Genomic DNA, 13710 nt, shown 5'->3' on the forward strand with positions numbered 1-13710 from the left:
GTTTTAACCTGGCTTCAGTACATTTCAAATCAAAGGTGGACTGAAATTTAAATCAAAATATAGTCAATTCTCATTATTCACAGTAGTTATGTTCTGTAAAGTCACGACAAATACTTAATTAGCAAACAGTGAAACACTGTTCCTAGGGGAAATACAGGGTTAGGTTTCTGTGATCCTCCACTCACATTCATCCAATCAGTAATAACCTTAATTTGTGTGTGTTCCTGTTTAGAGTTCTTAATATATATTGTTTATTCAGTAACACTGAACCCAAGGGCAACAGTACATGCCTGAATGAAGGTTATCTAACACACATATTTTCTACACACGACACATCAGTCTTCTTGCAACTAGGAACACTGAATGGTACTCCAGTACTGTGCTTGGGGGCCACTTTAAACAGTGAAATCACTAAAAGCACAAAAATGTGAAAGAAAGTGGCACTAAACAGATCCAAGAAAAGACACTCGTTTACTGTATGACAGCTGCAAAGTTGCCCTGTTTTACCTGAGCTGCAACATGCACGTCAGCAACTCAAATCTTCCCACTCTGCACATGTGTGCAAATCACCACAAAACCACCATGAGAATCGATTTTAGGGTTACAAATAAACTTTACAAGTAGGTGGACTCACAAATACAGAATTCATGAATAATGTGGACAGACTGTAGAAATATCAAATCAAGTAGCTCAAACTAATTGTTATAAAGATAGGAATTTGAGGTTTCCAGCAACATAAAGAGCAAAGATGGCACCAATATGCCCAGCTACATAATTTTCTCCACTAAAATCCTTAAATTGGTTTTCCTATTTAAGGAAATGTAACAATTTTTCTCATATCAAATCTATATACTAAAAAAACTATATATCAGTTTGCTCAATATAGCTTCCTTTCATGCAGTACAAAAGTAATCATTTTATCAACTAGCTCTAATCACAAAATGCAGCAATGATTTAAAGGTATGATGGTTGGACTAGATGACCTCTAAAATGCCCAATGGCTCAATGCTTTTTGCAAGTCTAAAAACCAAAGTTCGTGTGTCTATTTCAATTATAATAAAAGCCAATATATGAATACATAAATATTCTCAGTAATAGTTTATCAGGATTATAATCACATTTTTTAGTAGTAGGGCTGTAATATAAATTCTATTCTGAAAAAGAGCTAACAGTTCCACTCACCAAGAGAAAGAATTTGAATCCAGCAGGATATTATCAAACCTGATGGACTCTCATCTTGGACCTATACAACTTCAAAAAGAAAACAACCTGCCATATTAATGCTATAAAAGCTAAAAATACCTCAGACCATATACAAAAGTTAACTCAAAATAAATCAGACATAAATGTAAGAGCTAAAACTATAACACTCTCAGAAGAAGAGAGGTATAATAAAGTATGTCTTCATGACCTTGAATTAAGTAATGATTTCTTAGATATGAAAACAAAAGTACAAATGACAAAAGAATAAACTGGACGTCATCATAATTAAAAATATTTGTGCTTTAAAGGATACCATGAAGAATGTGCAAACGCAGCTCACATAGGAGAATATTTGCAAATCTCATGTCCGATAAATTCAGAATATATAAAGAACTCTTACAACTCAACAATAAAAAGATAACTTATCTTTTTAAATGGCAAAGGATTTAAATAGACATTTCTCCAAGAAATGTATCAATAAGCACAAGAAAAGATGTCCAACATTAGTCATTAGGGAAATGCAAATCAAAACCACAATGAGATACCACTTCACGCCCACTAAGATAGCTATAATTTTTTTAAATAGACAACAAATATTAGCCAGAATATGTAGAAACTGGAACCTCTGCACACTGCTTGTGGGAATGTAAAATAGTGTAGCTGCCATGGAAATATCTGGTAGTTTCTTAAAAAATTAAATATAACAGTTACCAAATGACTCAGCAATTCCACTCCTAGGTATATACCTAAGACAAATAAAACATGTCCATACAAAAACATGTTCATAAATACCCACTGCAGCATTATTCAAAAAAAAAAAAAGCACGGCTTTCCTGGTGGCGCAGTGGTTGAGAGTCCGCCTGCCCATGCAGGGGACACGGGTTCATGCCCCGGTCCAGGAAGATCCCAAATGCCACAGAGCGGCTGGGCCCGTGAGCCATGGCCGCTGAGCCTGCGCGTCCGGAGCCTGTGCTCCACAACGGGAGAGGCCACAACAGTGAGAGGCCCGCGTACCGCAAAAAAAAAAAAAAAAAAAAAAAGCAGAAATAATACAAACAGTCAATTAACAGATGGGAACAGGAAACAAACCAAATGTCAATTAATTGACGGATAAACAAACTGTGGTATGTATAACCATAAAATGGACTATTACTCAGCCTAAAAATGAATGAAGTACTGATACAAGCTACAATATGGACGAACCTCAAAAACATTATGCTGAGTGAAAGAAGCCAGTCCCAAAGGCCACATATTGTATGATTCCATTTATATGAAATGCCCCAAATAGACAAATCTATAAAGATAGAAAACAAATTAGAGATTTCCAAGGGTGGAGGTGGGGACTTGGGGGACAGGATAACATGATACACTGGGAACAGACTGACTGCTAGTGGGTAAGGGATTTCTTTTGGGGGTGACTTTGTGAGTATATTCTTTTAGTGACAATGGCTGTGAATGTATTTTGAAAACCACTGAATTTTATACTTTTAAAAAAAGGTTATGTTTTATGATATGTGAGTTATATTTCAATTAAAAAAAGAAAAAAATTGGGACTTCCCTGGCAGTCCAGTGGTTGGGACTCTGCGCTTCCACTGCAGGGGGCATGGGTTCGACCCCTGGTCAGGGAACTAAGATCCAGCATGCCATGTGGCGCGGCCAAAAAAAAAAAAACTGAACATGCCATGTAAAACTGAAGTAAGAGGCTCAAAATTTTACTTGGCTAACTCTCAAATTCTGAAGAAGATTGGCAAAGAATACATGCTAATTAGAAATCATACTTCCTCTCTCCTTCCTGTGGTGTGTAAATACAAGGAGAGGCTTCATATAAAGGAAATTTGTTTTTTTCCATTGGTAGCCGACACAGGACCAGGAATCAAAATTTTTTTAAAGTGAGTACTTGATAGAAGTAGTTCAAAATAAGAGGCCTATAGAATTACAAGATGTAACTCACAAACAATTCCAAAGATCTATAACATGAAGTAATTTGTAATTTTACCCCATAGGATGGGTAGAAAAAAGGTTACACAGATATTAAATGGTAAAGCTAGAATTCAAACCAAGTTTATCTGAATACAAAAGCTGTGCTTATTCCATTGACATTTACTGAGGCCCTACTACATGCCAGGCACTGGGGTATGACCAGGAGAAATAGTATATTAATTAACAATACGTCAGGGATATGAAGATGAAATTTAGCAGGGAAAGGGGCACTGCAAGTGCCACAGTGGAAGGACTGTTTTTCTGTTGTTGTTGTTGCTGTTGTTTTTGCGGTACGCGGGCCTCTCACTGTAGCGGCCTCTCCTGTCGCGGAGCACAGGCTCCGGACGTGCAGGCTCAGCGGCCATGGCTCACGGGCCCAGCCACTCCGCGGCATGTGGGATCCTCCCGGACAGGGGCACGAACCTGTGTCCCCCGCAGTGGCAGGCGGACTCCCAACCACTGTGCCACCAGGGAAGCCCGGAAGGACTGTTTTGTACTGGGTGATCAAGGAAGGCTTCTCTGAGAAAACTACATTTGAACAAAGATCTGAGATTTTAAAAAAAGGAAGTGAGCCATCAGCTATGTGGAAAAGAGCACTGCAAGCAGAGGAAATACCAGGGGCAAAGATAGCAGGGAGGCCCATAAGGCTGTAGAGAAGTGAGATGGGTGGGGCAGTGGTCATTAACAGGGATTTTGGATTATATTCTGAGTAAAATAGGGAAGCCACAGTAAGGATGTGAGTGAAGTGACATTTGACTTTTGTTTTGAAAGAATCTGATGAGTTGAGAAAAGACTGGAAGGGAACAAGGGCAGAAGCAGAGAAACTAGTTAGGAAGCTGTTGATATAATACAGATGACAGGTGATGATGATGATTTACATCAGGTAATGATGCAGAAGAGCGGACAACTGGATTCTGGATTTATTCTGAAGGTAGAGCTGGATAGAATCTGCTGATGGTTTGACTACGGAGTGGGATGAAACCAAGGCTTCTGACTGAACAACTGGAAGAACGAAGTTGCCATGTACCACATGGAGAATACTATAGAAAGAACAAGTTTGGGAAGGGAAATCAAGAAAGGAGTTTTACAATTGTTTACCTCTCTGTTAATCTACTTTTGTCTTAACCACTTCACTACACTGATGTTTGTGCAACACAACTGTTATGTAGTGAAACAGAACCTGAATCCAGGTCTTTTGATTCCAGATCCTGAGCACATTTTTCTAATAAAGTTTTACAAAAGCAACTGAATGAAACTACCTTTTTTCTCAGAATAAAGTAACTCAAAAGGCATGCACCATTTGTTGGTACTCCAAAAACTGCATTCCCAAATAAAGGCTATCAAATGAAGACATTCTTAAAACACCTGACAAACATGAACAAGTATCATGTAGGTAAAATAATGAAGCAAACAATGATATAAAGATGCAATAAAATTCATCTAACAAGTGCTCAATTTAGATAAATACTATGCAGAAGTATATTTTCAGAAAAATGCCAGATCACCCCTTTAAAAATTCTCTTTAATAATAAAGATTATCTTTGAACAGTAAAGATTTGCCATTATAATTTTACTCAGTACACAAGTATATGCATAAAGAACCTTTGTAAAAATTTTGATAAAGTGACTTTATATTTTCAAGTATAAGGAACATTTTCTTCTCATTTTCTTAACTATAGAAGCTATAAAATATTTTAGTAAATGCTAAATTCTTGACTGAAGATTTAAATAATTATCCAAATGATTTCCCAACAATACCAAACTTGTTAATATGTTCATTACCTCCAACTTAACAGCATCAGTAGATTTTAGAGCTTGGTTTCCAATTCAGCTTCACTACTCAGTTGCTATGAAATTTTGGGTAAGTCACTTCCCAAATAAGTGATTACTTATCAAAAGTCACTCTTTCTATCTAACAGAATAAAATGGGATTATCTGACTTCCCATTTTGCAAGGTTGGAATAAGAATCCAGAGAGGAAGAAAATGAAAATACTTTGAAAAACATAAAGTTATGGCAAACACATAAATCAAGAAAATAAGCAAACTTTGGGGGGAATACACATGTAATTATAAATATGAATTTTGTTGTTCCTTTATAGGTATTCAACCTTACTGTAAGAAAATTGCTTACTAGATTTCTCTAGGAGGTGGGTCAAAAAGGATCCTGCTGTGATTTATGTCTTAGAGTGTTCTGCCTATGTTTTCCTCTAAGAGTTTTATAGTGTCTGGCCTTACATTTAGGTCTTTAATCCATTTTGAGTTTATTTTTGTATACAGTGTTAGGGAGTGTTCTAATTTCATTCTTTTACATGTAGCTGTGCAGTTTTCCCAGCACCACTTATTGAAGAGGCTGTCTTTTCTCCATTGTATATTCTTGCCTCCTTTATCAAAGATAAGGTGACCGTATGTGCATGGGTTTATCTCTGGGCTTTCTATCCTGTTCCACTGATCTACATTTCTATTTCTGTGCCAGTACCATACTGTCTTGATTACTGTAGCTTTGTAGTATAGTCTGAAGTCAGGGAGCCCGATTCCTCCAACTCTGTTTTTCTTTCTCAAGATTGCTTTGGCTATTTGGGATCATTTGTGCTTCCAAACAAATTGTGAAATTTTTTGGATTTCTCTAAAATAAAACTAAATTAATGCAGAATTTGCTATGTCAAGTGACCGACAAGCACTTACTGTAGTCACTATGTGCACATTTAAGGAACAGTGAGAAAGGATTTTTTTTTCCTATTCTAATGGAATCTATGGCCCAGAGGAGTGGAAGAGACCTAAAAAGTTAAATGAAAGACCCAAACCAACACTTTAGGACAAAACTAGAAGGCATCTTGTAAAGTAGCAAAAAGAAAAATACCACAATGACTGCTTTGAGAATTAAGATGATGACCCCAACTTTATGCTTTTGTTCACAATGTAATTTACTATCTACTTATGTTTCTCATTCACACAGAACACCATCAATTCTACTCTATGCTGTTCCCCTTTTCCTTCAGCACTTGCTCCAACAGCTCTCTGTCAGCCTCATTCCTAGACAGAGTACCTAGCCAACCTTCTCAGATACTGTAATTCTAGCTATACACCCCAAGTCTCCAGTGCTCAGTAAGCCTCAGGATCCATGATGACAGTCAGTTTTCTAACTTTTAATTATGCTGTAACCCTTCATAATGATGTCAACAGTCATATGAAATCTAATTGTCAAGGTAACATGACTACAATAATAATGTCAGCAAGAGCCCATACTCTACCTCTCTCAATCACTACAGCCAATTATTTGAGTAAACAGCAATGCAGAGTTGTGAATAATCCAAAATAATTTATTATTTCTAACTCATCTAAGAAAAAACACACATTCATAATCCATCTCCTGTTACTAAATCTCAATCTCCTTCCATCTAGTCAAGTCAACAGTCAATAGTCTAAGACCCAATTAAGAGAGAGGAAGAAAACTCAGAAAATCTGCAAGAGTAATTCAACTGACCATTTCTTTCAATTATATCACTATTTCTGGAATTGACAAATATTAACTACTATACACTGACTTTCTAAGATCTTAAGACATAAGGTAAAAGTAGTTCATTACCTACAATCAGTAAATCTAGATGGTTAGGTTAGAAAAGTATACCAGGTATACTCAAAAACTTCCAACATAAAGGTTGAATGAAACAGCTAAATTCTAAAATCAGAAAATATATCCAGGAGGCAATATTAATTATTTTATAATATGAAATGAGCCAATAGGGAAAAAAAAGATTAGGTACAAAATGAAAAAAGAAACATAACACAAAAAATACTATTTTATGGTTTAGCTGAAAACAGAATATCCTAATATTGCTACACTTTTAAGAAATGTTTTGAATCACATAAAAATTCACTTTAATAATGCTTTTGTAGTTTGGGGATAGAAAGTTTGTACCAAATTATCTAAGTCCCGAAAATGCTAAATCTAAAAATTTGTTATCGACAACTTTTCCACATAATATTTTAAGAATTCTAGAATCATCAAAATTAAAAGTAAATCTATTTCTTTACTCTAACTCCTGCCAATTTGAAGTATCACCATGAACCCACCATTCTCAAAGAATGGTTTCTTAAAACATAATCTAATCATATCTTACTTGGTGATTTGTGACTTTGTTCTAGGAAGAAAAAAGAAAAAGAAAAAAAATGGGGAAGAACATCTCAAAGGGCTCATATAAATCTGAAAACCACAATCCTGAACCGTATATTGAAGAACAACTCTAGCAAAACTACAGAGCAGAGTTTCCCCAGCATTACAGTTGTACCAGAATACTGATCCTCATCCCCAGTGTTTCACTCTGAGCTGCTTGGCCAGGTGCTTCTAGCCTCCAACAATCTCACCCACCCTGGTGTGCAATTCAAAAAGTATTTTCTGTGTGTGCCACAGCCTAAAAAAAGGTTGAGAGGCACTGATAGAGTATACTGCAGTAGTTACAACATCAAGTTTAAAATACATACTCCCCGAAAAGAATCTGAAGAACAGATATATATATATAAATGTATAACTGAATCACTGTGCTGTACACCTGAAATTAACACACTGTAAATAAACTATACTTCAATAAAAAAAAAGACAAAACAACAACATACTCTCCAAAGAAGAAATTCAAAGTACAACAACAACATACTCTCCAGGGCTTCCCTGGTGGCGCAGTGGTTAGGAGTCTGCCTGCTAATGCAGGGGACACGGGTTTGAGCCCTGGTCGGGGAAGATCCCACGTGCTGTGGAGCATCTGGGCCCGTGCGCCACAACTACTGAAGCCCGCGTGCCCAGAGCCCGTGCTCTGCAACAAGAGGCCACCACTCTGAGAAGCCCGTGCACCGCAACAATGAGTAGCCCCCGCTCTCAGCAACTAGAGAAAACCCGCGTGCAGCAGCGAAGACCCAGTGCAGCCAAAAATTAAATAAATGAATAAATAAATTTATAAAAAAAAAAAAAAAAAAAAAAAACATACTCTCCAAAGAAGAAATTCAAAGTCTACCTTTACTTGATATCCTGATGATCCTAAAGGCTAATTTATTTTATTCATTTATTTATTTTTATCAATGTAAGTAATCAAATCTTATGTTACATTTGTATAATATGCATGTTTTTAAAATACAGTTCCTCTTACAGCTTAAGTAACCTCCTCATCAGCAATTATATCCTGGTGCCGGTTAAGATAAGGAAATCTATTGAAAACTTTTTTAGGTAGAGACATGGTTAGAGCAGCATTCATGTATAGCTTGTTTTTTCCTAAGCACTCAAACTAAAATCCAAAGAATATTTCCTAACCTCCTTCCGCAATTTTTCTCCATAGCACCATCACCTTCTAATATAATAGCGATTAACTTAAATATTTGTTCTTATCCATTGTCCCTAACCAGACTATTACATTCACAAGGGCAGAAATCTTGCCTGCTTTTGTTCACTGCTGTATCCCCAGCACCTAGATGAATACCAGACACATAGTGGGCCCTCAAAAAAATAACTGATGAGTGAATGAACAAATTTCATAATTTAGCTGTAGTTTTATGTATAATTTATTTGTTTTGAGGAGTTAAATTTTGCCATTAAGATGGTCAGGAAAAAATGTTGTTCTAAGACACAGAATAACCACACAAAGTGTTGTGTTTCAAAAAGCTCAGTTTATCTATATTAAAATATTTTTCAAGACACTACCAAAAAAGGATGTGAAGAAAAGGGAACCCTTGTACACTGTTGGTGGGAATGTACATTGGTGCAGCCACTATGAAAAATAGTATTGAGGGTCCTCAAAAAAATAGAAATTAGAACTACTATTTGATCCAGCAATTCCACTCCTGGGTATATATCAGAAGAAAACAAAAACACTAATGTAAAAGATACATGCACCCCAATGTTCATAGCAGCACTATTTACAATTGTTAAGATATGGAAGCAATCTAAGTATCCATCAACAGATGAACATATAAATAAGATGTTGGCATGCACACATGCACACACACACAAACAATGAAATATTACTCAGCTGTAAAAAAGAATGAAACTTTGTCATTTGCAACAACACAGATGGACTTGGAGAGTATTATGCTCAGTGAAATAAAATCAGTCAGAGAAAGAAATATTGTACAGTATCACTTACATGTGGAATCTAAAAAGTAAAACTAGTGAATATAACAAAAAAGAAACAGACTCACAGATATAAAGAACTAGTGGTTAACACTGGAGAGGGAAAGGGAGAGGAGCAAGATAGGGAGACAGGGTTAACACGTGCAAACTACTATGTACAAAATAAATAAGCTACAAGGATATATTGTACAGCACAGGGAATATAGCCAATATTTCCTAATAACTATAAATGGAGTATAATCTTTAAAAATTGTGAATCACTATATTGTACGTCTGAAACATAAACTATTGTATATCAACTATGCTTCGATTAAAAAAATTTTTAATAAAAGATACTACCAGAAAATCTGTATCAGGTATTTTTAAAATACAAATAAAAGGAAGAATTTAGTTTTAATTAAAATAGGAAACATCAGTTTTCCGTTCCTCTAATCAGAAGACATAAGGGAATAAAGGGTGAAAAGACAGTCAGAGGTAGTACTTGGGATGCAGAAAAAGGCAGTATTGCACTGCCAAATATTGTTTCCACTGCTTAAGTCGCCATGTAAAATTCAAGACTGTCAACATTGTTTTGTACCGACTCAAGTTTTTTTCTCTTAAAAACTGAAATCTGGGGCCTCCCTGGTGGCGCAGTGGTTGAGAGTCCGCCTGCCGATGCAGGGGATACGGGTTCGTGCCCCGGTCTGGGAGGATCCCATATGCCGCGGAGCGGCTGGGCCCGTGAGCCATGGCTGCTGGGCCTGCGCATCCGGAGCCTGTGCTCCGCAACGGGAGAGGCTACAACAGTGAGAGGCCCACATACCGCAAAAAGGAAAAAAAAAAAAAAAAAAAAAAACTGAAATCTGTCTTCTCCAGACACTAAAAGTCTAAATCTAATCAGCAAATTAGTTATCCCTATAATCCTCCTGTCAAATATAATCACAAGTATAGTGGATTTTAATCTTTTAATACAAATAATCTTAAATTGGTCATATAGCCGATCTACTGTTCAACTAGTGTTCTACAGTTCCTTTTTTGGCCTCAAATGATGAAACTTCTCTAACGTCTCTCGGGAGATTAGGGTAAAGTATAATGTTTCCTGAAATTGTTCTTGTTTTTTCTCTGGACTACTTCATGACATCTCTTCAACTAGGAATGTTATATACAATTTTCTTTTTCTATTCTGCAGAAAAGTCCAGAGGGAGAAGCAAAGGTAAAAAGAGTCTTGAATAGAGAGGCTGAAAGGGAACAGACAACACAAAAGCACAGAAGTAAATGTGAAGCAAATACGTGCACAGAAGAGGAAGAAGATGCAGAAAAGAGAAGAGATGAAAGAAAAGCACTTTTCTCTCCTAAAAAGAGGAAAAAAGGGACAGGGAAACGTGCTTATTCTTCTAGAAACAAAAGCATAAAATCCTTCCAAGAAAAACGTGGTCTCTTTAAGATGTTGTTAAAACTCTAAAAAGCGCTCAGATGACACTCCAAACAGGAGTTCTGCCTTCTCTTCCTATGTTTTGACAGAGTTAGTCTTCATCTGTAAATTAAATGCAAGCTATAGATAATGCAGAGTTAATCTCTACAAAACTGCAACTGTGGATGCCATCTTTGCCTGAAAAAAAATCAAACTCCCTGGATTTGGTAAAAAGGAGCCTATTAAGTTGGAAAACCAGAAAACCACGCATTGCCAGGTCAGGTAAATACAACACGGGTTAACAAAACACCTCCTACCAAACTAAGGTTCCACTAAAGGTCTGGGGAAGAGGGGTAAAAGGCTGTAGCCTAACCGCGACCGCAAGGGTGGGGCACCGTAGGAAATAAAAAGATTTGAGGGCGAGCTATCTATCCCGGGAGGTATGGGGAGCTGGTGACTTGTCTCTCGGGGAGACTGCATATTAGGCGGCAAAGGACTTTGATGGGCTAACGGCAGCTTCGGGGAGAGGGAGAAAATGGGCTGCTGGACGTATGTTCGTTGAGAGTGCGGAGGCTGAGAGAGGAAGGTACCCCTGGGGCAAAGGACTAAGAGCCAAAAGGGCAGTAGAGGGGCCGAGCAGGCCAGGGAGGCCGGGCGTGGGAGGCCTGAACAGAGGCCGCGAAACGCCTCTGCAGCCAGCCGCCTTCTCCGGGAACGCCTTTTCAGCTCCCCACACTCAGCCCCTCTCAGGGCCGCCCCTGCCCCAGCGACAACGACGACAGCAGCTGTTTCCGCCCAGCCGGGGACCGCGGAGGAAAAGACATCCCTGGGGCGGGGGTCAGGCCAGCGGGAACCGTCCGTGTGAGCTGGAGATGATTCCGAGACCACTGCCGCTGAGCGAACATCAAACTTCACCCTTTCCTCCCCTTAACCTTCTTTATCCCCCAACTTCCCGGCCGGCTGGTGTCCGCTTCGACCGACCGAGAAACCCCCTTCTTCTCGCCGCCTCTCACCCCTCCCAACGCCCGGACGCTGGGGAAGGGCCGGCCACCGGAGCCACTCCGGAGCCGGCCCAGGTGCCCCAGAGTCCCAGACACCCCCCCGGACGAAACGCTCGTATCCTCCCTGCGGCTCCGGAGCCCGCCCAGATGCTGCAAACTCCTCTTACCTGCATTGACGCCATGATAGAACCATCCCCCCCAAGACCGGTGAGGCCAGAGACGCAGGGGGCGGAGATGCCGTGTTTGCGTCACGCCGCGGAGGCCCAGCATCCCGGGCGCGGGGGGCGGGGCCTCCAATGGGAAGGGGAGTGCGCGAGGGGATTGGCTAGCGTACCAGGCGCCCGGCGCGGGAGGCGCGGACCCGGCCGCGGTGAATGGCGATGTCCGTACGTTCGGTCACATCCAGTTCCCCAGCCTCCACTAAGATCCCCACTCGCTACCCCGATCGCTTAGGAAATGCTCCTCGGGTTTTGACCCGAGCCACGATTGTTCTTTTTTTTCTGTCTATACCCCGAGATCCTGATGATATCCAGATCCGTGGGTTTTGGGGCTTTTTTAATGTTTTGTTTTGTTTTTCCAACCACAGGTGTATGGTTTACAGATTTTTTTCTTTTCGGATGCTTTTTCCACACTACCATGCCCACTTTCACAGCTCTGGGGCAAGATAAAACTTGCCGCAGGGCTGCTTTCTGGTCTTTACGGACCTGGAAGTCTTCTCATATTCCTAATTTGGGGAAGAGAGACAGATTTCCTGGCACAACGGGATGAGAATTGAGGTCAGAACAGCACTTTGATATTTTAAAGGCAAGGGTAGATTTATAGAACTGAAACTTGCCTGAAGGGGAAGAGAACATTTGGAAGTTTTTCTTTTGTTTGTGTGCGATTTCTGCCCCGCTACCCTAGCCCCTCAGTTTGAAACTAAACGTGTATCAGTAATAGTTATAGTGTTATGGCACTGACATTTGGTTAGATATTTGACCCTAGACATGAAATTGTTTTTAATTTCAGTGTCACGCTATAATATACACTTATACCTTCTGTCACATCCAGATTTCTCTTCAGCCTGTTTTGTAGTGGGCAGTTTTGTGGTCGTTCCACCTAGGGATGTATATGAGTAAGGAGAGCTGAGTACACAGAATTTATTCTGGGAGTGCACCAGTTCTGCCAACATTTATCAGAAGCCACATATTTAAAAGCTGTTCTAGAACTGAAGATGTTATTGGTTTATAAAAGGAAAATGGAAGCCAAATGTTTGCACTTCCTGTTCTTTTTTTTTTTAATGTAGGTGGCTGATACATTGAGTAGAAGGCTTTTAGTTTACCAGACTGAAAGCTTAAAAATCTGTCATTTTATTAACTTGGAGTTCTTTTAAGAAATTTATGTAGGATTTAAATATAAGAGCAATGTAAGATATCATCCTTCCCACTCTTTAGATCATTATGTTCTCTGTGAAATTCTCTAAGGTAAAATGTGTTCAAAAAAGGAAAAAAGATCCTTAAAGTACCCTACTTATTCTATGGTATAATATTAAACACCCTATTCTTCATCGCTAGAGAGGAATTTATATTGGTATACTTTTTTTCCTCTTAGACTTCCACCCGATTGCCAGAAAGGGGCAGGTTTTCCCTTTGTTGTGCAAAATGACTGCGTCCTTGAGGAATGTTTGGAGGCTTTTGGCAACCAAGGATGATCCAGAAACATATCAGGTGTCAGCCCAGTTGTGTTGCCTACATTTCAACTGAGTAAAACTCATATCATGAAAGAGGAAAGCTTTTCCAGATATATTTTGTTCTGGAGATCTTTATCCCTATGATCTCAGAAAATTGATCGTTTTACCATCTAAGGTTCACTTTGTTTAAAAGCCAATTCTTCCTAAGGTATGTGTCTTTAGATGACCCCACAAACAAAGCATTATGACATCATCAGAATCAACAACCTGCCATGACAAATACTAATAAGGAAGAAAAGGGTTACAGGAATCCTAATACTCCTCACAGTAAAATCAACATCTGGTCCATTGGAT

The 13710-nt window shown here is 39.0% G+C and overlaps 1 protein-coding gene across 1 annotated transcript in view; it reads right to left on the reverse strand.

The window, feature by feature from the left end:
• The window catches only part of UBE2W (ubiquitin conjugating enzyme E2 W), a 70460-nt gene extending 58544 nt beyond the window's left edge, over positions 1–11916 (reverse strand). Inside the window, exon 1 of the mRNA XM_060116126.1 lies at positions 11855–11916. Within this exon, the coding sequence (XP_059972109.1) occupies positions 11855–11869 (15 nt within the window). The 5' untranslated portion in view covers positions 11870–11916. The remainder of the gene's footprint in view (positions 1–11854) is intronic.
• Between the last annotated feature and the right edge of the window lie 1794 nt (positions 11917–13710).

This window comes from Mesoplodon densirostris, chromosome 13 (genome assembly GCF_025265405.1).
Source record: "Mesoplodon densirostris isolate mMesDen1 chromosome 13, mMesDen1 primary haplotype, whole genome shotgun sequence".
Classification (NCBI taxonomy): domain Eukaryota; kingdom Metazoa; phylum Chordata; class Mammalia; order Artiodactyla; family Ziphiidae; genus Mesoplodon; species Mesoplodon densirostris.